The sequence below is a fragment of the Salvelinus sp. IW2-2015 genome, unplaced genomic scaffold, assembly GCF_002910315.2.
Source record: "Salvelinus sp. IW2-2015 unplaced genomic scaffold, ASM291031v2 Un_scaffold1010, whole genome shotgun sequence".
In the NCBI taxonomy this organism is placed as follows: domain Eukaryota; kingdom Metazoa; phylum Chordata; class Actinopteri; order Salmoniformes; family Salmonidae; genus Salvelinus; species Salvelinus sp. IW2-2015.
This window is the reverse complement of record NW_019942685.1, coordinates 96,323-122,389: the sequence shown is the minus strand read 5'-3', so window position 1 is coordinate 122,389 and position 26,067 is coordinate 96,323. Positions and strand designations below refer to the sequence as shown.

Here is a 26,067-nt window from a genome sequence, read left to right as displayed (position 1 = left end):
GATTTTTTAATGACTACCTCATCTCTGTACCCAACACACACAGTGGGGCAAAAAAGTATTTAGTCAGCCACCAATTGTGCAAGTTCTCCCACTTAAAAAGATGAGAGAGGCCTGTAATTTTCATCATAGGTACACTTCAACTATGACAGACAAAATTAGATTTTTTTTTCTCCAGAAAATCACATTGTAGGATTTTTTATGAATTTATTTGCAAATTATGGTGGAAAATAAGTATTTGGTCCTACAAACAAGCAAGATTTCTGGCTCTCACAGACCTGTAACTTCTTCTTTAAGAGGATCCTCTGTCCTCCACTCATTACCTGTATTAATGGCACCTGTTTGAACTTGTTATCAGAACCTGCACAATTGGTGGCTGACTAAATACTTTTTTGCCCCACTGTATACAATTATCTGGTCCCTCAGTCAAGCAATGATTTTCAAACACAGATTCAACCACAAAGACCAGGGAGGTTTTCTCGCAAAGAAGGGCACCGATTGGTAGATGGGTTAAAATAAAAAGACATTGAATATCCCTTTGAGCATGGTGAAGTTATTAATTACACTTTGGATGGTGTGTCAATACACACAGTCACTACAGAGATACAGGCATCCTTCTTAAAACTCAGTTGCCAGAGGAAGGCTCAGAGATTTCACCATGAGACCAATGTTGACTTTAATGGCTGTTATAGAAAACTGAGGATGGATCAACAACATTGTAGCTAACCTAAATAACCGAGTGAAAAGAAGGAGGCCTGTACAGAATAAAAAATATTCCAAAACATGGATCCTGTTTGCAACAAGGCACTAAAGTAATACTGAAAAATGAGGAAAAGCAATTCATTTTTTTTTGTCCTGAATACAAAGTGTTATTTTTGGGGAAAATCCAACACAACACATCACTGAATACCACTCTACATATTTTCAAGCATAGTGGTTGCTTCCTCATGTTATAGGGGTATGCTTGTAATCGTTAAGGACTGGGGAGTTTTTCAGCATAAAAAAGAAGCTAAGCACAGGCAACCTGGTTCAGTCTGCTTTCCACCAGACACTGGGAGAGGAATTCAACTTTCAGCAGGACAATAACCTAAAACACAAGGCCAAATATACACTGGAGTTGCTTCAGGAACTGTGAATGTTCCTGAGTGGCAGAGTTTTGACTTAAATCTCCTGAAAATCTATGGCAAGAGCGGAAAATGGTTGTCTAGCAATGATCAACAACCAATTTGACAGAGCTTGAAGACTTTTGAAAAGAATAATGGGAAAATGTTGCACAGTCCAGGTTTGGAAAGCTCTTAGAGACTTACCCAGAAAGACTCACAGCTGTAACGGTGCTTCTACAAAGTATTGACTCAGGGGTGTGATCCTTACGTAAATTAGATATGCCTGTATTTCATTTTAAATACATTTACAAAAATTTCCAAAAACTGGTTTTCACTTTGTCATTATGGGGTATTGTGTGTATAAATCGATTTAATACGTTTTTGAATTCAGGCTTTAACAACACAATTTGGAATAAGTCAAGGGGTATGAATACTTTCTGAAGGCACTGTACATATCTAGTATTATAAACCAGGTAATTTGGCTCCTGGATGCTGATTGGCTGAAAGTCTTGGTATATCAGACAATATACTATGGGTATGATGCAAATCTCTGTTTCATGTACAGAATCACATCGAGTTACATCATGATGTAAATAAATGTAAACTTTCTACAATAGACTCCATAGTGGTATACTGTCGTTAAATGCTCTAGTTTTCTTCTGAATAAAAATTGTCCATCAATCTGTTCTACCCTGGGTAGCATTGACTCTTGCAGTCCCATTAATGAACAGCTCCATGTTTCTGCTTTAGACCCACACGCCTCCCTCCCATCCTCCTCTACTGACCTGTGTGTGTGTTTGGTGTGTGTGTATCTTATTAACAGTAAATTGGAGGCAGGCTGGTTCATGTGACAGTGGGACCGAGAGGTTCAGGAATCTTAGTCACACTCTCCCCATCAAGACTCAATCTAATCTAGTTTTTAGTGATGAAGAATAACCCTGTTCTTATCTAGTGGCTAGTTAGGAAGAATAACCCTGTACTAATCTAGAGGCTAGTTAGGAAGAATAACCCTGTTCTAATCTAGTGGCTAGTTAGGAAGAATAACCCTGTTCTAATCTAGTGGCTAGTTAGGAAGAATAACCCTGTTCTAATCTAGTGGTTAGTGAGGAAGAATAACCCTGTTCTAATCTAGTGGTTAGTGAGGAAGAATAACCCTGTTCTATATCTAGTGGCTAGTGAGGAAGAATAACCCTGTTCTAATCTAGTGGTTAGTGAGGAAGAATAACCCTGTTCTAATCTAGTGGTTAGTGAGGAAGAATAACCATGTTCTAGCCCTGTGTTCCAGTATGTCTGGGGGACTTTGCATCCTCTTGTTAGGTGTATTGACAATGTCAAGACACATAAATGGCTTACATTCTTGATATCAAAGTCTTCAAATGCCAGTCTCATGTCATCAGGGCTGGTTTAAGGGGAACTAAAACCGCATCCTCAGTTACCAGACACCTTTTGGGTTTATAGATCACTTGAAATCAGTCATTAACAGTTATATGTCTTGATTGAAATTGTATAAATTAAAATCATTGATAAATACTGCGTTTGTGTGTCTGGAACTTTAATAACTCTGTAGCCTAATAATAATGTAGCCAGATAGGCCAATTGCATTCCTGTACGGTTGTTCCTATGAAGCACATTTTTCTCCATTCAGGACCAGCGGCATTTTGGAGTCCTCCAGAAGTAAACTGACAGATGACAGGCATAACGCGCCTCACTGTCCTCAGATGAGCTGTTTAGCTCTCTCATACATTTTCAAATGTGTTTGATTGATCTAAAATAGTGTAGTACAAAACGCATGAATGTGTTTTTGAATCCGTCGAATCCAGTCTATTGGCGCAGCGTGTGAATCCTGGCGACCTTGTAATCCCGCGTCCGCTAAAGATCACTTTGACGTTCCACTACTAAACAAAACAGCTCCCCCGCCTGTGTTTGTAGGAACACCTTCTCTGTGTCGTCACATCATGCCTTCAGCGATATATGAAGGGTTCGAACAAGATTTAACTAAATTAGAGAAACAGGAGGCAGCGGAGAGAACCGGACAGCAGAGCAGCAGAATCATGAAGGCACTGAATGTCCTACACCGGGCTGCGAACACCCTGCTCAGCCAGCCCGGGGACCGGGCAACTCTACTGACAAGGTGTGGGATGTGCGGCGCCTCGAGGTTAAATAACAAGGTAGTGCTGTTACGCTACAGTCTCATCATTATGCAGTACTTGGTTGATACAATGTATCGATATAATAACGTTATAGCGGTGTAATGATACCAGAACGTTTAGGGGTTTCGAAGTGTTTAATTCAACTGGCCTCTGAATAGATCTCTGGTCTGTAGGTTACAATAACTAAGCGTTTGCAGCAGCCAGCAAGACTGAGGGGAAAAAAACAGTATTCTCCATGCATTAACTGTTTATGAATAGCTTGAATATTTACATTGACTTGACTTCACCCCTACCTACAAATTACGTCGACTAACCTGCACGCCTGCACATTGACTTTGTACCGGTACCCCTGTATACAGACTCGTTATTGTTATTTTATTGTGTTACTTATCATTACATTTTTTAGACTTTAGTTTATTTAGTATATATTTTCTTAACTCTATTTCTTGAACCGCATTGTTGGTTAACTCTTGAAGCTAGGGGGCAGTATTTTTATGTTTGGAAAAATAACGTTCCCAAAGTAAACGGCCTATTTCTCAGGCCCAGATGCTAGAATATGCATATATTTTTGCTTCCCTCCAAGCCTGGGGGCACACGCTCTCTAGTAGGCTTAAATTGAAAATATGGCAAATAGAAGTGACAATATCATCTGCTATAATCCTCAGTCATTTTCCATCCAAGTTGTCAGACCCCGGTGGCTTGTCATTGTTGATAAACAACAATACTTTTTTTCACTTCTTCCACACTCACTAGGAATTCAAAATTACAACGCTTGTCTTTCATAATTTGGTCAGATATACTTGGATGTGTAGTATCAGTATTTGTTGCTGGCATGTTATGCCTAAATTTGCTAATCTTGCCAATGAAAAGTGTTAGGAATTTTGTTAATAAATAATTKAAACAATTTCTAGCTTTAGATAAAACTATAACTAATTGAACTCTGCACGCCTGGTTTAAAGAGATTTGTGTTGTGGGTTGTAAAATAAGCAGAAACGGTCGTTAAACTATGGTTGAACTGACCCAACTTAGCCCTGAGATGTTTAGATAAAGTGTGGGTAACTTTTTAGGTCTTCCATTATCTTGAGTTGTCTGCTGAAGTGGTAAAAAAAAATAGTGAGCCTTCAGGAGGATAGATTATATTGTGTGTCATGTGTGTGCGCTGGGAAGTTGGAATGAACTTTTGAACCTATTTTATATAGGCCAGGACGAGGAGATTTATTCTGTAACCTATGACGTCATATCTTGTATKTAAACTGTTGGTTATGSTCAAATGGTAGCGTGCTCCGAGAATAAATACTATTATCTAATTTTAATAAGACTGTATCCTGTCTATTTTATGTTAATAAGTATCTTACAAATTCTTATAAATAGACAGATTGAATTTAATTAATGAGTACATTAGAGGAATTATTTAATTCCACTAACAAAAAGTCATTAAATTAGTTGGCAATATCAGTGGGTTTTGTGATGAATGAGCCATCTGATTCAATGAATGATGGAGCTGAGTTTGCCTTTTTTCCCAAAATGTAATTTAAGGTGCTCCAAACTTCTTTACTATCATTCTTTATGTAATTTATCTTTGTTTCATAGTGTAGTTTCTCTTCTTTTATTCAGTTTAGTCACATGATTTCTCAATTTTCCGTACGTTTACCAATCGGTTGTGCAGCTAGACTTATTTGCCATTCCTTTTGCGTCATCCCACTCAACCATACAATTTTTCAATTCCTCATCAATCCACAGGGATTTAACAGTTTTTACAGTCATTTCTTAATGGGTACATGCTTATTAGTAACTGAAATAAGCTATTTCATAAATGTGTCAAGTGCAGAGTCTGTTTGCTCCTCATTACACATCATGGACCAATCACTACAAAACGTAATGTATGACCTCTAATACACAGTGTGTATTAGGCCCCGCCTTGGAACGTTGGCTTGCCTAGATATGGCTGCTATGTTGTGATCACCCCATCCGATGGATCTGGATACTGCTTTTACTCAAGTGGGCAGCTTGATGAAAGCCAGTCAAATTTAAATCACCCGAAAAATATAATCTCTGTTGATATCACATACATTATCAAGCATTTCACACATGTTATGTAGTGGGTGGTGAGGTTCTGTGGATATGTAGTGTGTGGTGATGTAGATATGTAGTGGTGTGGTGAGGTACTGTAGATATGTAGTGGTGTGGTGATGTACTGTAGATATGTAGTGGTGTGGTGATGTAGATATGTAGTGGTGTGGTGAGGTACTGTAGATATGTATGGGTGGTGAGGTACTGTAGATATGTAGTGGGTGGTGATGTAGATATGTAGTGGTGTGGTGAGGTACTGTAGATATGTAGTGGTGTGGTGTGGTACTGTAGATTGTAGTGGTGTGGTGATGTACTGTAGATATGTAGTGGTGTGGTGATGTAGATATGTAGTGGTGATGTACTGTAGATATGTAGTGTGAGGTACTGTAGATATGTAGTGGTGTGGGTATACTGTAGATATGTAGTGGGTGGTGAGGTACTGTAGTAGTGGTGTACTGTAGTATGTAGTGGTGTGGTGATGTAGATATTAGTGGTGGGATGTACTGTAGATATGTAGTGTGTGGTGATGTGATTGTAGTGGTGTGGTGATGTACTGTAGATATGTAGTGGTGTGGTGATGTGGATATGTAGTGTGTGGTGATTTACTGTAGATATGTAGTTGTGTGGTGATGTACTGTGGACATGTAGTGGTGTGTGACTGTACTGTAGATATGTAGTGTGGTGTGGTGATGACTGTAGATATGTAGTGGTGTGGTGAGGTACTGTAGATATGTAGTGGTGGTGAGGTACTGTAGAATGTAGTGTGGTGATGTACTGTAGATATTAGTGTGTGGTGATGTAGATATGTAGTGTATGGTGAGGTACTGTGGATATGTAGTGGGTGTGTGATGTACTGTAGATATGTATGGGGTGGATGTACTGTGGATATGTCAAATCAAATCAAATCAAATCAAATTTTATTAGTCACATACACATGGTTAGCAGATGTTAATTGCGAGTGTAGCGAAATGCTTGTGCTTCTAGTTCCGACAATGCAGTAATAACCAACAAGTAAATCTAACCTAACAATTCCACAACTACTACCTTATACACACACACAAGTGTAAAGGGATGAAGAATATGTACATAAAGATATATGAATGAGTGGTGGTACAGAACGGCAATGGCAAGATGCAGTAGATGGTATAGAGTACGGTATATACAATATGAGGATGAGTACTGTAGGGTATGAAACATAAAGTGGCATAGTTTAAAGTGGTGCTAGGTACATGTATTACATAAAGATGGCAAGATGCAGTAGATGATATAGAGTACAGTATATACATATGAGATGGGTAATGTAGGGTATGTAAACATTATATTAAGTGGCATTGTTTAAAGTGGCTAGTGGTACATTTTTACATAATTTCCATCAATTCCCATTTTTAAAGTGGCTGGAGTTGAGTCAGTATGTTGGCAGCGGCCGCTAAATGTTAGTGGTGGCTGTTTAAACAGTCTGATGGCCTTGAGATAGAAGCTGTTTTTCAGTCTCTCGGTCCCTGCTTTGATGCACACTGTACTGACCTCGCCTTCTGGATGATAGCGGGGTGAACAGGCAGTGGCTTGGGTGGTTGTTGTCCTTGATGATCTTTATGGCCTTCCTGTGACATCGGGTGGTGTAGGTGTCTGGGAGGGCAGGTAGTTTGCCCCCGGTGATGCGTTCTGCAGACCTCACTACCCTTCTGGAGAGCTTTAGCGGTTGTGTGGCGGAGCAGTTGCCGTACCAGGCGGTGATACAGCCCGACAGGAGTGCTCTCGATTGTGCATCTGTAGAAGTTTGTGAGTCCTTTTGGTGACAAAGCCGAATTTTCTTCAGCCTCCTGAGGTTTGAAGAGGCGCTGGCTTGCGCCTTCTTCACACGCTGTCTGTGTGGGTGGACCAATTCAGTTTGTCCGTGAATGTGTACACCGAGGAACTTAAAACTTTCCACCTTCTCCACTACTGACCCGTCGATGTGGATAGGGGGGTGCTCCCTCTGCTGTTTCCTGAAGTCCACAATCATCTCCTTTGTTTTGTTGACGTTGAGTGTGAGGTTTATTTTCCTGACACCACAACTCCGAGGGCCCTCACCTCCTCCCTGTAGGGCCGTCTCGTCGTTGTTGGTAATCAAGCCTACCACTGTAGTGTCATCCGCAAACTTGATGATTGAGTTGGAGGCGTGCATGGCACGCAGTCGGGGTGAACAGGGAGTACAGGAGAGGGCTCAGAACGCACCCTTGTGGGGCCCCCAGTGTTGAGGATCAGCGGGGTGGAGATGTTGTTACTACCCTCACGCACCTGGGGGCGGCCCGTCAGGAAGTCCAGGACCCAGTTGCACAGGGCGGGTCGAGACACCAGGGTCTCGAGCTTGATGACGAGTTTGGGAGGGTACTATGGTGTAAATTGCTGAGCTGTAATCCGATGAACAGCATTCTCACATGGGTATTCCTCTTGTCCAGATGGGTTAGGGCAGTGTGGCAGTGTGGTTGCGATTGCGTCATCTGTGGACCTATTGGTCGGTAAGCAAATTGGAGTGGGTCTAGGGTGTTCGCGTAGGGTGGAGGTGATATGGTCCTGACTAGCTCCTCAAAGCACTTCATGATGACGGAAGTGAGTGCTACGGGGCGGTAGTCGTTTTAAAGCTCAGTTACTTAGCTTTCTTGGGAACAGGAACAATGGTGGCCCTCTTGAAGCATGTGGTAACAGCAGACTGGGATAAGGATTGATTGAATATGTCCGTTAAACACACCCAGCCAGCTGGTCTGCGCATGCTCTGAGGACGCGGCTGGGAATGCCGTCTGGGCCTGCAGCCTTGCGAGGGTTAACACGTTTAAATGTTTTACTCACCTCGGCTGCAGTGAAGAGAGCCCGCAGGTTTTGGTAGGGGGCCGTGTCAGTGGCACTGTATTGTCCTCAATGCGGGCAAAAAGTTGTTTAGCCTGTCTCGGGAGCAAGACATCCTGGTCCGCGACGGGGCTGGTTTTCTTTTTGTAATCCGTGATTGACTGTAGACCCTGCCACATACCCTTTTGTCTGAGCTGTGAATTGCGACTCGATTTTGTCTCTGTACTGGGACTTAGCCTGTATTATTCTGTACCTTCTTGATGTGTGCGACACTTCACATTTATCAATTCACCACAGTAACATAAGAACACACCTGTCCAACAGGACTTATAAGACGGGTAACTTTCCCCAAGATTATAATCGAAAATTGTTTCTGGATCCGTGTATGTTCGGTCATAACCACACCTTTTTGTTTTTGTCTTAAATCCCATGTTAGGATTATGTCTACAGAAACTACACACATGCACACAATTTGACAACCGACACATTTGTTGCCAGTACCACTACAGTGCCCCTGGAGAAGGTTGGTCTCATTTTCTGACCTTGTGATTTAACCGGTAAACCCTTTTTCTTCACCAATGAACCCTTTGTTACACCATTCCAACCCCTGTTATACAATCCACAAGGACTCAAACTTACAAGTGATATCAGCATAAGGTAGCTTCTACTTTTGCGATCTCTGCTTCCTCCTGGAGTTGGAATTCAAGTACACACTCAGTTACCACCCAGGAAGGCTGCTGAAAGTGCCCCCAGAGTACTGTATGTAATAACCTCCAGGGCACAGTGAATTGGTTCCTCTCATTTTCTACCAGAAACCCTCAGACCTTCTGTATACGCTCTAACCACTACGCTAACCTGCCACTCCTTAGGCTACTCCCAGCTAAATTTGTTAAAATAAACAGAACGATGAGAAGATGAAACAACTATATCATCTAATAGACTATGCTGTTTATGTTAATACAATGTATCATTACCAATAGACACCAAATTATTATAATAAATAACCAAATATATAAAAATCCACTACTATGTTATACTCAGTAGTGGAATAAGTAGCCCAATGTCATACTTAGTTAAAAAAGTAAAAGTTACTTAAGATTTAATGACTCAAGTAAAAGTCACCAGCAATAATACTACTTCTAGTAAAAGTGTTAAAGTATTTGGGTTCTAAATATTCTTAAGCTATCAAAATAAATGTAAAATACTCAAAAGTACAACTACGATTTCAAAAGCTTAAGTATAAATAACTAAAATCCCTTTAAATTAAAAACAAAACCAGACGCCAACCATTTTTCTTTTATTTATGGATAGCCAGTGCACACTCCAACACTTAGACATTCATTACAACGCGAACATGGTTAGTGAGTTCGTCGAACAGAGGCATTAGTTTTTGATATGCCTTGCGGAAGATGAGACCAAGTAGGGCTGACCATGTTTGTAATGTTCTCTCTCGGCGTCATGTCTACTGCAGGCGCCACTGTGATCCCCATGGGCGTTAAAAGCAGTGGTTCGCGCTTTCAGTTTCACGCGAATGCTGCCGTCAATCCACGGCTAGTTTGGTGGAATGTTTTAATGTCGATTGCTGTGGTACCAGCACATCGTCAATGCACTTCCTAATGAACTCGCTCACCGAATCAGCATATTCGTCAATATTGTTGTTGGACGCAATGCGGAACATATTCCAATCCGCGTGATCGAAGCAGTCTTGAAGCGTTCGGAGCACGATTGGTCGGACCAGCGTGAACAGACCTGAGCGCGGGAGCTTCGTGTGTTTGTATTTCTGTTTGTTTGGCTGCTGAATCAACAAAATGAGAATCTCGTGGTCAGCTTTTCCGAAAGGGGGGCGGGGGAGGCCATATTATGCGTCGCGGAAATTAGATGTATAAACAATGATCTAGGTTTTTCCAGCCCTGATAGCACAATCGATATGCTGATAGAATTTAGGGAGTTTTGTTTTTAGATTAGCCTTGTTAAAATTCCCCAGCTACGATGAATGCAGGCCTCAGGGTGTTGTGGTTCCAGTTTACAAACGGTCAGATAGTTCGTTCAGGGCCATCGATGTTTCTGCTTGGGGGGATATTACGGCTGTGATTAGATTGAAGAGAATTCCCTTGGTAGATAATGCGGTCGACATTTGATTGTGAGGAGTTCTAGATCAGGGAACAGAATGACTAGTTCCTGTGTGTTTTATGATGATCACCACCACGTCTCGTATATCATAAGCGCTACCCCCCCGCCCTCTTCTTACCAGAAAGATGTTTGGTTCTGTCGGCGCGATGCATGAAAGAAACCAGCTGGCTGCACCGACTCCGTTAGCGTCTCTTGAGTTAGCCATGTTTCCGTGAAGCAGAGCACGTTGCAATCCCTCGATGTCTCTTCTGGAATGCTACCCGTGCTCGGATTTCATCAACCTTATTGTCAAGAGACTGGACATTGGCGAGTAGTATGCTAGGGAGTGGAGCGCGATGTGCCCGTCTCCGAAGCCTGACCACGAGACCGCCTCGTTTGCCCCTTTTACGGCGTCGCACAGGGTCGCCGGCTGGATTCAGATCCATTGTATTGGGTGGAAGCAAAACACTGGATCCGTTTCGGGAAAGTCATATTCCTGGTTAGGAACGATGTGAGTTGACGTTAATCGTATATTCAGTAGTTCCTCCCGACTGTATGTTAATGAAACCTAAGATACCTGGGGTACCGATGTAAGAAATAACACATAAAAAAACAAAATACTGGCATTTTTCCAAGAACGCGAAGCGAGGCGGCCATCTCTTTTCGGCGCCGGAAGTCGGAAGGTGTAGTGGTGTGTGGATGTACTGTTAGATATGTAATGGTGTGGTGAATGTACTGTAGATATGTAGTTTGTGGTGATGTACTGTAGATATGTAGTGGTTGGTGAGTACTGTGGATATGTATGGTGTGGTGTGGTACTGTAGATATGTAGTGGTTGGTGATGTACTGTGGATATTGTAGTGGTGTGGTGATGTACTGTAGAGTATGTAGTGGTGTGGTGATGTACTGTAGATATAGTAGTGGTTGTGGTGATGTACTGTAGATATGTAGTGGTGTGGTGATGTACTGTAGATATGTAGTGGTGAGGTACTGTAGATATGTAGTGGTGAGGGTACTGTTAGATATGTAGTGGTGTGTGATGTACTGTAGATATTGGTTGGTGATGTACTGTAGATATGTGGTGGTGATGTACTGTAGATATGTAGTGAGTGTGGTGTGTACTGTGATATGTAGTGGTGTGGTGATGTACTGTGGATATTAGTGGTGTGGTGATGTACTGTGGATATGTAGTGGTGTGGTGATATACTGTGGATATGTAGTGGTGGTGCGTGAGGTACCTGTGGATATGTAGTGGTGTGGTGAGGTATGCTTTAGATATGTAGTGGTTGCCTCCTGCCTCCTTCTCCTCTTTTCCTACGCGGCCCCTTTGCCCCTGCCTGCTTCCTTCCTCCTACCTGCTACCACCATCCACTAATCGTGCTCTGCTCTGTCTTGGACACACTGTTCTCAGAGCAGAAACACATAATTCTTACTTGGACAATTATTAATGTTGTGTTTATTGCTTGATCATTCTGGCTTTTATATCATTTCTATATTTTGAGGAATTTGAGCCTTATCCATAATCTAATTATGATAAACATTGTTGAGTCAGGGTGGCTGATGTTGGTCAGGGGTGGAAATGACGGTGTGTGTGTGTGTGTGTTGTGTGTGTGTGTGTGTGTGTGTGTGTGTGTGTGTGTGTGTGTGTGTGTGTGTGTGTGTGTGTGTGTGTGATCTTAACTGAGAGACAAGTGCTCCCCTGGGAAAGAGGACGGATGTTAGTTCTTAATAATCCTCAAGTGAAACAGAGTGAGATAGAGGGGAAAGCATTCTTATCAAAACACTGACAGACACAAAGCCACCGGGGGTTCGTGGCTAATGTGGGAATTGGGATGATGCTGGTTTATAAAGCTGGGATGATGCTGGTTCATAAAGCTGGGATGATGCTGGTTCATAAAGCTGGGATGATTCTGGTTTATTAAACTGGGATGATGCTAGTTTATAAAGCTGGGATGATGCTGGTTAATAAAGCTGTAAAACATTGTTTAGTATTATGCTCAGAGAATCCTCTATTATTCTTTGCAGTGCAGGTTTGGGTGGGTCTGTCTGGGTCTGTCTGGGTCTGTTTGCTTTTGGTTGAGCAGATCAGGACCAGATCTTGAGGTTTTGCTGTGATGCCACGCATGGATGGTTTCTGTGTGACAACACCTGAAATGTAAAAACTAAATTAATCCAAACTAAAAAAACACAACTGAAATGGAAAGAATGGTTGTACAGTATTTGTCATATGGTTTGTCCAATGCCTTTGTCAGAATTGTCTCTGATCCTCCTGTGCTCTAGATCCAGCCAGGGTTCGGTCTGCTGTTTGACATCGATGGGGTGCTGGTCCGGGGGAAGACTCCTATTCCAGCCGCTAAGAAGGCCTTCCAGAAGTTGGTGGACTCCAGAGGACAGTTCTTGGTTCCTGTGGTGTTCGTCACCAACGCTGGAAACTGTCTCCGTCAGAAGAAGGCTGATCAACTGTCTCAAATACTGGGAGTGCCTGTGAGTCCAACCCTAACCTTAACCTCTGACCCCTAACCCTGGGAGTGCCTGTGAGTCCAACCCTAACGTTAACCTCTGACCCCTAACGCTGGGAGTCCAACCCTAACACTAACCTCTGACCCGTAACCCTATCCCTGGGAGTCCAACCCTAACCTTAACCTCTGACCCCTAACCCTAAACTCTGACTACTAAACCTGTGAGTCCAACCCTAACCTCTGACTACTAAACCTGTGAGTACAACCCTAACCTCTGACTACTAACCCTGGGAGTCCACACCTAGCCTCTGACCCTTAACCTTAACCTCTGACTACTAACTCGTGGAGTTCAACCCTAATCCTAACCTCTGACTACTAAACCTGTGAGACCAACCCTAACCCTAACCTCTGACTACTAACCCTGGGAGTCCAACCCTAACCTCTGACCCCTAACCTTAACCTCTGACTACTAACCCTAACTACCAACCCTAATCCTAACCCCTAAACCTAACCTCTGACCTCTAACCCTAACGTCTGACCCCTTGTCATGTGAGTCTAACCCTAACTGCTGACCCCTAACCCTAACCTTTAACCCTAACCTTGGGAGTCCAACATCACCCTTGGGAGTCTACCCCTAACCCTGGGAGTCTAACCCTGGAGTCTAACCCCTAACCTGGGAGTCTAACCCTGGGGTCTAACCCCTAACCCTGGGAGTCTAACCTGGAGTCTAACCTCTAACCCTGGGAGTCTAACCCTGGGAGTCTAACCTCTAACCCTGGGAGTCTAACCCTGGAGTCTAACCCTAACCCTGGAGTCTAACCCCTAAACCCTGGGAATCTAACCCGGGAGTCTAACCCCCTAACCCTGGGAATCTACCCTGGGAGTCTAACCCTAACCCTGAATCTAACCTCAAAACGTGGGAGTCCAACCTCAAACCCTGGGAGTCCAAACTCAAACCCTGGGAGTCCACCTCAAACCTGGGATTTAACCTCAAACCCTGGGAGTCCAACCTCAACCCCTTGCAGTTTAACCATAAACCCGGGACTTTAACACCTAACCCTGGGAGTCTAACCCTGGAGTCTAACCCTAACCCTGGGAGTCTAACCCTGGGAGTTTAACCCCTAACCCTGGGAGATTAACCTCTAACACTGGGAGTCTAGCCCCTAACCCTGGAGTAACCCTGGGAGTCTAACCCCTAACCTTGGGAGTCTAACCCCGTAACCCTGGGCAGTCTACCCACCTTGGAGTCTAAACCCTAACCCTGGGAGGTCTTAAGCTCTTAACCCCCGTACGGTGAGCCCTGGGAGTTAACCCTAACCCTGGGAGCTACCGTAAACCTGGGAGTCTAACCCCTAACCCTGGGAGTCTAACCCTAACCCTGGGAGTCTACACGCCTAAAACCCCAAACCCTGGGAGTTTAACTTAACCCTGGGTTTAACCTTAACCCTGGGAGTCTAATCCCAGACCTGGAGTTAACCCTGGGAGTCTAACCTGGGAGTCTAACCCTGATGTCTAAACCCTAACCTGGGAGTCTAACCTTGGGAGTCTAACCACCTAACCTGGGAGCTACCTGAAGTCTCCTGGAGTTAACCCTTCTAAACCCTGGGAGTCTAAACGCCTAACCCTGGAGTCTAACCCTGGGAGTCTAACCCCTACCACTCGGGAGTCCTAACCCTGGGAATCTAACCCCTAACCTTGGAGTCACCTTGGGAGTCTAACCCTAACCTGGGAATCTAAACCCTGGGAGTTAACCCTAGAGATCTATCCCTAAACCCTGGGAGTCTTAACCCCTACCCTGGGAGTCTAACCCCTTAACCCTTGGGAGTCTAACCTACCCTGGAGGTCTAACCCTGGGAGTCTAACCCTGGGGTTAACCCCTGAAACCCTACTAACCCTGGGAGTCTAACCCTAACCCCTGGGAGTCTAACCTCGTAACCCTGGAAGTCTACCCTAACCCTGGAGTCTAACCCTAACCCTTGGGAGTCTAACCCCTAACCCTGGGAGTTTAACCTTAACACTGGGTCTAGACCAACGCTACCACCTGGGCGCTCCTAACCCAACCCTAGACCCTGAGCTCTACCCCAACCCTGCGAGTCGTCTGCACGCCACGCCTGTGGAGTCTACCTTTGGGGAGTCGAACTGGGACGGGGTCAACCATCTAACCCTGGGTTAAGATCCCTAAAACATCTACCCTGGGAAGATCTAACCCCTAACCTCCTGGGAGATTTCCTAACCCCTAACCCTCCTGGCGGAGTCTACACCTAACCTGGGAGTCTAATAACCCTAAACCCTGGGAGTACTAACCCTTATACCTTCTTGTGTGTTGGACGATCCTAACGGTCCTCTTATTATTCCCTTATGGTGTTTCCTCTCCCCCCAACCCTGGGAGTCTAACCCCTAACCCATAGGAGTCTAACCTTAACCTGGAAGTCTAACCCCTAACCCATAGGAGTCTAACCTTAACCTGGAAGTCTAACCCCTAACCCCTGGGAGTCTAACCCCTAACCCCTGGGAGTCTAACCCCAAACCCCTAACCTTGGGAGTCTAACCCTGGGAGTCTAAACATGGGAGTCTAACCTCTAAACCTGGGAGTCTAACCCCTAACCCTGGGAGTCTAACCCCTAACCCTGGGAGTCTAACCATGGGAGTCTAACCCTGGGAGTCTAACCCCTAACCCTGGGAGTCTAACCCCTAACCCTGGGAGTCTAACCATGGGAGTCTAACCCTGGGAGTCTAACCCTAACCTTGGGAGTCTAACCCTGGGAGTCTAACCCCTAACCCTGGAAGTCTAACCCCTAACCCTGGGAGTCTAACCTTAACCTGGAAGTCTAACCCCTAACCCTGGGAGTCTAACCCTGGGAGTCTAACCCCTAACCCTGGGAGTCTAAACCTGGGGGTCTAAACCTGGGAGTCTAAACCTGGAAGTCTAACCCCTAACCCTGGGAGTCCAACCTTAACCTGGAAGTCTAACCCCTAACCCTGGGAGTCCAACCTTAACCTGGAAGTCTAACCCCTAACCCTGGGAGTCTAAACTTAACCTGGAAGTCTAACCCCTAACCCCTGGGAGTCTAACCTTAACCTGGAAGTCTAACCCCTAACCCCTGGGAGTCTAACCTTAACCTGGAAGTCTAACCCCTAACCCCTGGGAGTCCAACCTTAACCTGGAAGTCTAACCCCTAACCCCTGGGAGTCTAACCTTAACCTGGAAGTCTAACCCCTAACCCTGGCCCTGGGAGTACCTATAAGCCAGGCTCATGTTTCATGTCTCTTACAGCATGCTAATTCATCTGGAGGTCTGAACTGAGAAGTGCAAACAACATTCATGTAAAACTGTCTGGATGTTCTCATAGTGTCTATCACCTGACCTAGAATCATTATCATTCTCACTTTATACTGAAGGTGGTTTCAGGCTGCAGCCAATCCAGTAGACTGCAACAGTCACTCTGTTTGATAACTTTCTATCTGTGTTGTGTCTCTTGTAGATCTCCCAGGACCAGGTGATGCTGTCTCACAGTCCTCTCAGGATGTTCACGAAGTACCATGAGAAATGTGTTCTGGTGTCAGGACAAGGACCTGTACTGGATATCGCTAACAAGTATCTGTCTAATCACTTCTAACTCTGCTGTTTCACTGTGCCATTATCACCAGATGTATATAGTTACTCAGCCAGTGTGAGTAGCTTACTAAAAAACTATCGACATTTAAAACATCAATCAAAGCCTTTAGTCTTTCTTAGAGGGGTAGTTCTATGTTAATCAGTAAGATCACATGGCTGTACAGCTGGTTGTGTTTTGTAACCCTGGTTCATCTGCTCCCCATATATTCAAGGTCTCTGTGATTACTGGGTAATCACCTGGCAGGTCCAGGGACAGTAATGAGAGCGTATACAATAATAGTGCATCGATGACGATAAGAGCAGATGATGTTGTTATCCAGATAAAGGTTTGGCCTACTGCTTCAGCCTGGGGCTTGTCGTCCAGATAAAGGTTTGGCCTACTGCTTCAGCCTGGGGCTTGTCGTCCAGATTAAAGGTTTGGCCCTACTGTTCAGCCTGGGGCTTGTCGGTCCAGATAAAAGATTTGGCCTACTGCTTCAGCCTGGCTTGTCGTCCAGATAAAGGTTTGCCCTACTGCTTCAGCCGCTGGAGCTTGTCGTCCAGATAAAGGTTTGGCCTACTGCTTCAGCCTGGGCTTGTCACCAGATAAAGTTTGGCCTACTGCTTCAGCCTGGGGGCTTGTCGTCCAGATAAAGGTTTGCCCTACTGCTTCAGCCTGGGCTTGTCGTCCAGATAAAGGTTTGGCCTACTGCTTCAGCCTGGGGCTTGTCGTCCAATTAAAAGTTTGGCCTACTGCTTCAGCCTGGGGCTTGCGTCCAGATAAAGGTTTGGCCTACTGCTTCCAGCCTCGGGGCTTGTCGTCCAAGATAAAGTTTGCCTACTGCTCGCCTGGGGCTTGTCGTCCAATAAAGGTTTGGCCTGCTCTCAGCCTGGGCTTGTCGTCCAGATAAAGGTTTGCCCTGCTTCAGCCTGGGCTTGTCGTCCAGATAAAGGTTGGCCTACTGCTTCAGCCTGGGGCTTTCGTCCAGATTAAAGGTTTGCGCCTACTGCTTCAGCCTGGGCTTGTCGTCCAGATAAAGGTTGGCCTACTGCTTCAGCCTGGGGCTTGTCGTCCAGATAAAGTTTGCCTACTGCTTCAGCCGTGGGCTTGTCGTCCAGATAAAGTGTTTGGCCTACTGCTTCAGCCTGGGCTTGTCGTCCAGATAAAAGTTTGGCCTACTGCTTCAGCCTGGGCTTGGCGTCCAGATAAAGGTTTGGCCTACTGCTTCAGCCTGGGCTTGTCTCCAGATAAAGTTTGGCCTGCTGCTCCAGCCTGGGGCTTGTCGTCCAGATAAAGGTTTGGCTACTGCTTCAGCCTCGGGCTTGTACGTCCAGAATAAAGGTTTGGCCTACTGCTTCAGCCTGGGGCCTTGTCGTCCAGATAAAGGTTGGCCTACTGCTCAGCCTGGGCTTGTCGTCCAGATTAAAGGTTGGCCTACTGCTTCAGCCTGGGGCTTGTCGTCCAGATAAAGGTTTGGCCTACTGCTTCAGCCTGGGGCTTGTCGTCCAGATAAAGGTTTGGCCTACTGCTTCAGCCTGGGGCTTTGTCGTCCAGATAAAGGTTTGGCCCTACTGCTTCAGCCTGGCTTGGCGTCCAGATAAAGGTTTGGCCACTGCTCGCCTGCGGGCTTGTCGTCCAGATAAAGGTTTGGCCTACTGCTTCAGCCTGGGGCTTGGCGTCCAGATAAAGGTTTGGCCTACTGCTTCAGCCTGGGGCTTGTTATCCAGATAAAGGTTTGGCCTACTGCTCCTGCCTGTGGCTGGCAAACCTAAACACAGCGTCGTCAGCCATGCTGATGATCAGACCTTTTCTAGCACAGAGAATACAGAACGGTCTTTGATAAGAGTATAAACTGTGGAAATTCCACTGAGTATACAAAACATTAAGAGTATTCCATGACATAGACTGACCAGGCGAATCCAAGTGAAAGCTATGATCCCTTATTGATGTCAATTGTTAAATCCACTTCAATCAGTGTTAATGAAGGGGAGGAGATGGGAAAAAGGACTTTCAAGCCTTGAGACATGGATTGTGTATTTGTGCCATTCAGAGGGTGAATGGGCAAGATAAAACATTTAAGTGCCTTTGAACTGTTTGTGTCAAGAACTGCAAGGTTTCTGGGTTTTTCACACCCATGTGTATCAAGAATGGTCCACCACCCAAAGGACATCCAGCCAATTGGATTCAACTGTGGGAAGCATTGGAGTCAACATGGGTCAGCATCCCTGTGGAATGCTTTCGATACCTTGTAGAGTCCATGCCCCGACGAATTGAGGCTGTTCTGAGGGCAAAAGAGAGTGGGGTACCAGTAAATATTATGAAGCTGTTCCTAATGTTGGGCTCCCGAGTGGCACAGTGGTCTAAGGCACTGCATCTCAGTGCAAGAGGCGCCCTGGTTCGAATCCAGGCTGTATCACATCTGGCCGTGAGTGGGAGTCCCATAGGGCGGCGCACAATTGGCCCAGCGTCGTCCGGGGTAGGCTGTCAATGTAAATAATCATTTGTTTCTTAACTGTTTGGTATACTTAGTGTATGTTTTAGTGTTATAGATGTTACCATGTTGATCCTTAACGTCCCTCCAGTCTGGGCTTCCGGAATGTGGTGAGCATCGACATGTTGAGAGAATACTTCCCCCTGCTGGATATGGTGGACCACAACAGACGACCCAAACTACCAGTAGGAACACGCACGCACACACGCACGGTGGTGCTGTTGGACAGGAAAAACCATCCATGTAACCTCATTGGATCATGGTGGCCATATTGTTTGAGCTAGAGTCCTGGAAGATGTTGTGTTTAAAAACATGGGTACATACACTACCGTTCAAAAGTTTGGGGTCACTTAGAAATGTCTTTGTTTTCCATGAAAACATACATGAAATTAGTTGCAAAATGAATAGGAAATATAGTCAAGACGTTGACAAGGTTATAAATAATGATTTTTAATTGAAATAATAATAGTGTCCTTCAAAGAATCCTCCATTTGCAACAATTACAGCCTTGCAGACCTTTGGCATTCTAGTTGTCAATTTGTTGAGGTACTCTGAAGAGATTTCCCCCCATGCTTCCTGAAGCACCTCCCACAAGTTGGATTGGCTTGATGGGCACTTCTTACGTACCATACGGTCAAGCTGCTCCCACAACAGCTCAATAGGGTTGAGATCCGGTGACTGTACTGGCCACTCCATTATAGACAGAATACCAGCTGACTGCTTCTTCCCTAAATAGTTCTTGCATAGTTTGGAGCTGTGCTTTGGGTCATTGTCCTGTTGTAGGAGGAAATTGGCTCCAATTAAGCGCAGTCCACAGGGTATGGCATTGCAAAATGGAGTGATAGCCTTCCTTCTTCAAGATCCCTTTTACCCTGTACAAATCTCCCACTTTACCACCACCAAAGCACCCCCAGACCATCACATTGCCTCCACCATGCTTGACAGATGGCGTCAACCACCAAAGCACCCCCAGACCATCACATTGCCTCCACCATGCTTGACAGATGGCGTCAGGCACTCCTCCAGCATCTTTTCATTTTTTCTTCTTTGTGATCCGAACACCTCAAATTTAGATTTGTTTTCCATAACACTTTTTTCTAATCTTCCTCTGTTCAGTGTCTGTGTTCTTTTTCTTCTTCTTTTTGGCCAGTCTGGCATTTTCTTTGCAACTCTGACTGTACTTGTCCTCTTGCTCAGTTGTACACCGGTGCCTCCCACTCCTCTTTCTATTCTGGTTAGAGCCAGTTTGCGCTGTTCTGTGAAGGGAGTAGTACAAAGCGTTGTACGAGATCTTCAGTTTCTTGGCAGTTTCTCGCATGGAATAGCCTTCATTTCTCAGAACAAGAATAGACTGACGAGTTTCAGAAGAAAGTACTTTGTTTCTGGACATTTTGAGCCTATAATCGAACCGACAAATGCTGATGCTCCAGATACTCAACTAGTCTAAAGAAGGCCAGTTTTATTYCTTCTTTAAATCAGGACAACAGTTTTCAGCTGTGCTAACATAATTGCAAAAGGGTTTTCTAATGATCAATTAGCCTTTTAAAATGATAAACTTGGATTAGCTAACACAACGTGCCATTGGAACACAGGAGTGATGGTTGCTGATAATGGACCTCTGTACGCCTATGTAGATATTCCATTAAAAATCAGCTGTTTCCAGCTACAATAGTCATTTACAACATTAACAATGTCTACACTGTATTTCTTATTTTAATGGACATTTTATTTTGCTTTTCTTTCAAATACAGGGACATTTCTAAGTGACCCCAAACTTTTGAATGGTAGCGTACATTTCTTCAACAACAGGTTATGGTCAATAATATCAAAGGCTGCACTGAAATCTAACAGTACAGCTCCCACAATCTTCTTATTATCAATTTCTTTCAACCAATCATCAGTCATTTGTGTCAGTGCAGTACATGTTGTGTGCCCTTCTCTATAAGCATGCTGAACGTCTGTTGTTAATTTGTTTACAGAGAKATAGCTTTGTATTTGGTCAAACACCATTTTTTCCAACAGTTTGCTAAGAGCTGGCAGCAAGCTGATAGGTCGGCTGTTAGAACCAGTAAAGGCCACTTTACCACTCTTGGGTAGCGGAATGACTTTGGCTTCCCTCCAGGCCTGAGGACAAAGACTTTCCTCCAGGCCTGAGGACAAAGACTTTCCTCTAGGCTCAGATTAGAGATAGGACAGATAGGAGTGGCTATAGAGTCAGCTACCATCCTCAGTAGCTTCCATCTAAGTTGTTATGCCAGGAGGTTTGTCATTATTGATCGTTAACAATAATTTCCCCACCTCTCCCACACTAACTTTACAAAATTCAAACATGCAATGCTTTTATTTTTTTTACGCATGAGTACAGTGGCTCACTTCATTGTTGGGATTTTCTGCCTAAGTTTGCCCACTTTGCCAATTAAGTAATCATTAAAATTATTGGCAACATCAAATAGTTTTGTGATGAATAAGCCATCTGATTCGATGAAAAATGGAGTTGAATGTGTCTTTCTGCTCATAATTTAATTAAAAGTACTACAAAGTGTTTGATCTTGGCATAATAATACAGTTTCTTCTTTTTTTGTTTGTTTAGTAACATAATTTCTCAAATTGCAATAAATCAGCCAGTCAGATGTGCAGCCAGACTTACCACTCCTTTTGCCCCATCTCTTTCAACCATACAGTTTTTCAATTCCTCATCAATCCATGGAGCCTTAACAGTTCTAAGTCAGATTCTTAGCAGGTGCATGTTTATCAATAATTGGAAGAAACTATTTCATATATTCATCTGGATGCTCCTTATTAAATCACATCAGACCAACAAATATTTTGAAAATCATCCACGTAAGAGTCACAGAAAAGTATTTTGTATGATCTCTTATACACTATTTTAGTCCCAGCTTTTGGAACTTTGGCTTTCCTGCATATAGCCACTATATTGTGATCACTGCATCCAAAGCACACACATCCTTGGGTCGCTCGTCTTTTCAGTTCGTTGCAGCTAGCGACTGGAACGAGCTGCAACAAAGTGGACAGTTTTATCTCAATCTCTTCATTCAAAGACTCAATCATGGACACTCTTACTGATGATGGTTGTGACTGCTTTGCGTGATCTATTGCTGTCTCTACCTTCTTGCCCTTTGTGCTGTTGTCTGTGCCCAATAATCTTTGTACCATGTTGTGCTGCTGCCATGTGGTGTTGTTGTCTCTAGGTCTCTATGTAGTGTTGTTTCTCTTGTCGTGATGTGTGTTTTGTCCTATATTTTTATTTACTTTATTTTAATCTTAATCCCAGTCCCTGCAGGAGGCCTTTTGCCTTTTGGTAGGCCGTCATTATAAATAAGAATTTGTTCTTAACTGACTTGCCTAGTTAATAAGTTAATTAAAAATAAAATATCAGCTGTAGAACAAAGTTCTACAGTATTAGTAAAATGTGATCAATACATGGGAGGATCTTGTTCCTGTAGTGTTTGTAAACACCCTGGTAGGTTTATTAATAACTTGAACCAGATTACAGGAACTGTTACAATGAGAAGCTTCCTCTTGATGAAAACCAGTCAATATTAGGTCCCCAAGAAAGTAGACTTCTCTGTTTACATCACATACACTATCAAACATTTCACACATATTATTTAGATACTGACTGTTAGCACCTGCTGGCCTACAGCAACACCCCAAAAAGAAAAGGCGTTAGATGTGCCAGGTGAACCTGCTACCACAACACTTCAATAACAACTGACATAAGATGTTCTCTAAGCATACAGGGATGGTGGTTCTGAATATATACAGCAACACCTCCCCCATAGCATTTCTGTCTCTTCTATAGATGTTATAGTCCTTGTATTGCTACTGAGTGTATCATCATGTTAATGATCTAAGTGATTCTCAGAAAATTGATAATATACACTGCTCAAAAAAATAAAGGGAACACTTAAACAACACAATGTAACTCCAAGTCAATCACACTTCTTTGAAATCAAACTGTCACTTAGGAAGCAACACTGATTGACAATAAATTTCACATGCTGTTGTGCAAATGGGAATAGACAAAAGGTGGAAATTATAGGCAATTAGAAAGACACCCCCATAAAGGAGTTGGTTCTGCAGGTGGTGACCACAGACCACTTCTCAGTTCCTATGCTTCTGGCTGAATGTTTTGGGTCACTTTTGAATGCTGGCGTGCTCTCACTTCTAGTTGGTAGCATGAGACGGAGTCTACAACCCACACAAGTGGCTCAGGTAGTGCAGTTCATCCAGGATGGCACATCAATGCGAGCTGTGGCAAAAAGGTTTGCTGTGTCTGTCAGCGTAGTGAACCCTGGTAACGCTGCTTGCAGGTATATTTAGGGGTTCAAGCAGCAAAGCTGGTGAAACCCTGTTGTATTTGTTCCACTTCATTATTGTCATTATTATTATTATATTCCTCTTTCTACCATGTTGGTGAAGAAAAAAACAATTTCCATGAGATGGAAAGGCCCAGGACTGTGCAACTTAACAACATGGTAAAGGTCCTAGGGCCACACCCTCTCACGCAATACCATGGCAATTGGCCACATGGTGGCTCTATAACAAGAGATTGAAAAGTCTAAGTCATGTAATTTAGTTCATAGGTCCCTCCCCTCACAAAGAACAAATTTGCCTCAAGAACCCATAAAGTCCACCTCTGCTATGACTGTGTTCTCCCTATGTATGTCATGTTGTGTTACTGTATATTATTGTATGGACTGGTAGTTCAGTATATTATATACATTTAGCAGACACTTTTGTCCAGTAGCCCAAAATATATTCCAACCACCTGAGACTGAGGATACCCTACCCATGGTGTATCACCATGTTACCTCTGCTGGAGCAGGGTCACATGCACAGCGATGTGAAAGGTCAGGGAGGAGATGGTGATTGAGAGTGACAGTGTCCTAGGGACACTTTAGGGTGTATGTACTCTGGAGCCCTGAATGTTATTCTTCTCTTGTTGCAGTCTTCACCTATTGTGAACCTCCCTATAGTTCAAGGTAAGAAGCATATTGTTCATATCATAGTACATTATCTCCAAATAATGGTTCTACATGTAGAATAATCTTTCAGATTTATAAGAAAAGTATAAACTCACGATTTAATTATGTTGTTTCTCTTTTTTCCTGGTCGCAGCGGTCATCCTGTTCGGCGAGCCAATCCGATGGGAGACCAACCTGCAGCTGATCATTGATGTGTTGCTGACCAATGGGAGCCTGGGTAACGCCCATGAGATGCGTCACTCCGCCCACCTGCCGCTGCTGGCCTGTAACATGGACCTGATGTGGATGGCCGAGGCCCAGTCTCCACGGTAACAAGTCACTGAGAAAGATTACACTAAGTGACATGGAACAATGGTTGACAAATCTTTTAGTCACACTGTCTGTCATTGTGTGTGTGTGTGTGTTGCGTAGGTTTGGCCATGGGATGTTCCTTGTGTGTCTGGAGAACATCTACAGGAAGATAACGGGTCAGGAGCTGAAGTACGAAGCTCTGATGGGGAAACCTTCTGAACTAACATATCACTTCGCTGAGTACCTCATCAGGGAGCAGGCTGCAGAGAGAGGCTGGAGGACACCTATAAGAACACTCTACGCTATCGGGTAATAACCCCATCAGAACACTATACACTATCAGGTTATATGGTACACCCATCAGAGCAGTATACACTATCAGGTTAGAACCTACAACCTCCAGAACACTATCGGATAATAACCCCCATCAGAACACAAAACACTATTGGGTAATAGCCCCATCAGAACACTATACACTATCAGGTTATAAGGTACACCCATCAGAGCAGTATACACTATCGGGTTAGAACCTACACACAACAGAACACTATACGGTATCGGGTAACAGCACCATCAGAACACAATACATTATTGAGTAATAACCCCATCAGAACACAATACACTATCAGGTTAGAACCTACAACCATCAGAACACAATACACTATTGGGTAATAAACATATCAGCATGATTAAAATTCGGGCCCCTTGGAACCTACACCCATCAGAACACATACACTATCGAGTAATAACCCATCAGAACACTATACAGTATGAGGTTAGAAGCTACACTCATCAGAACACTATCGGGTTAGAACAAACAACCATCAGAACACTATACACTATCGGGTTAGAACTACAACCATCAGAATACTATACACAATCAGGTTCGAACAGGTTCACAACACAATACACTATTGGGTAATAAACATATCAGCACACTATATGATATCGGCTTGGAACCTACACCCATCGAACACTATACGCTATCAGGTTAGAACCTACACCCATCAGAACACTATACAGTATCAGGTTAGAGCCTACACCATCAGAACACTATACACTATCAGGTTAGAACCTACAACCATCAGAACACAATCAACTATTGGGTAATAAACATATCAGCACACTATATGATATCGGCTTGGAACCTACACCTATAAAAACATATACGCTATCAGGTTAGAGCCTACACCCATCAGAACACTATCAGGTTAGAACCTACAACCCTCAGAACACTATACACTATTGGGTAATAAACAAATCAGCACACTATATGATATCGGCTTGGAACCTACACATATCAAAACACTATACGCTATCAGGTTAGAACCTACACCCATCAGAACACTATACACTATCAGGTTAGAACCTACACCCATCACAACACAATACACTATCGGGTAATAACCCCATCAGAACACTATACACTATCAGGTTAGAACCTACAACCATCAGAACACTATACACCATCGAGTAATAACCCCATCAGAACCACTATACACTATCGGGTATAAATCCATCAGAACACTCCACGCTATCAGCTTAGAACTACACGTATCAGAACACTATACACTATCAGGTTAGACCTACACCCATCAGAACACTATACACTATCAGGTTAGACCTACACCCATCACAACACAATACACTATCGGGTAATAACCCCATCAGAACACTATACACTATCAGGTTAGAACCTACACCCATTAGAACACTATACACTATCAGGTTAGAACCTACAACCATCAGAACACTATACACCATCGAGTAATAACCCCATCAGAACACTATACACTATCGGGTAATAAATCCATCAGAACACTCCACGCTATCAGCTTAGAACCTACACGTATCAGAACACTATACACTATCAGGTTAGAACCTACACGTATCAGAACACTATACACTATCAGGTTAGAACCTACACGTATTCAGAACCTATAATCTCTCCAACAACAGACAAGGAGGA

The 26,067-nt window shown here is 43.8% G+C and overlaps 1 protein-coding gene across 1 annotated transcript in view; it reads left to right on the top strand.

Annotated features, from left to right (window-relative positions):
* The first annotated feature begins 2,817 nt into the window (after window positions 1–2,817).
* The window catches only part of zgc:77375 (haloacid dehalogenase-like hydrolase domain-containing 5), a 26,727-nt gene continuing 3,477 nt past the window's right edge, over window positions 2,818–26,067 (top strand). The window contains exons 1-7 of the mRNA XM_024136764.2: window positions 2,818–3,268; window positions 12,533–12,736; window positions 16,194–16,306; window positions 18,890–18,983; window positions 23,771–23,804; window positions 23,941–24,115; window positions 24,219–24,407. Coding sequence (XP_023992532.1) covers window positions 3,056–3,268; window positions 12,533–12,736; window positions 16,194–16,306; window positions 18,890–18,983; window positions 23,771–23,804; window positions 23,941–24,115; window positions 24,219–24,407 — 1,022 coding nt within the window. The 5' untranslated portion in view covers window positions 2,818–3,055. The remainder of the gene's footprint in view (window positions 3,269–12,532; window positions 12,737–16,193; window positions 16,307–18,889; window positions 18,984–23,770; window positions 23,805–23,940; window positions 24,116–24,218; window positions 24,408–26,067) is intronic.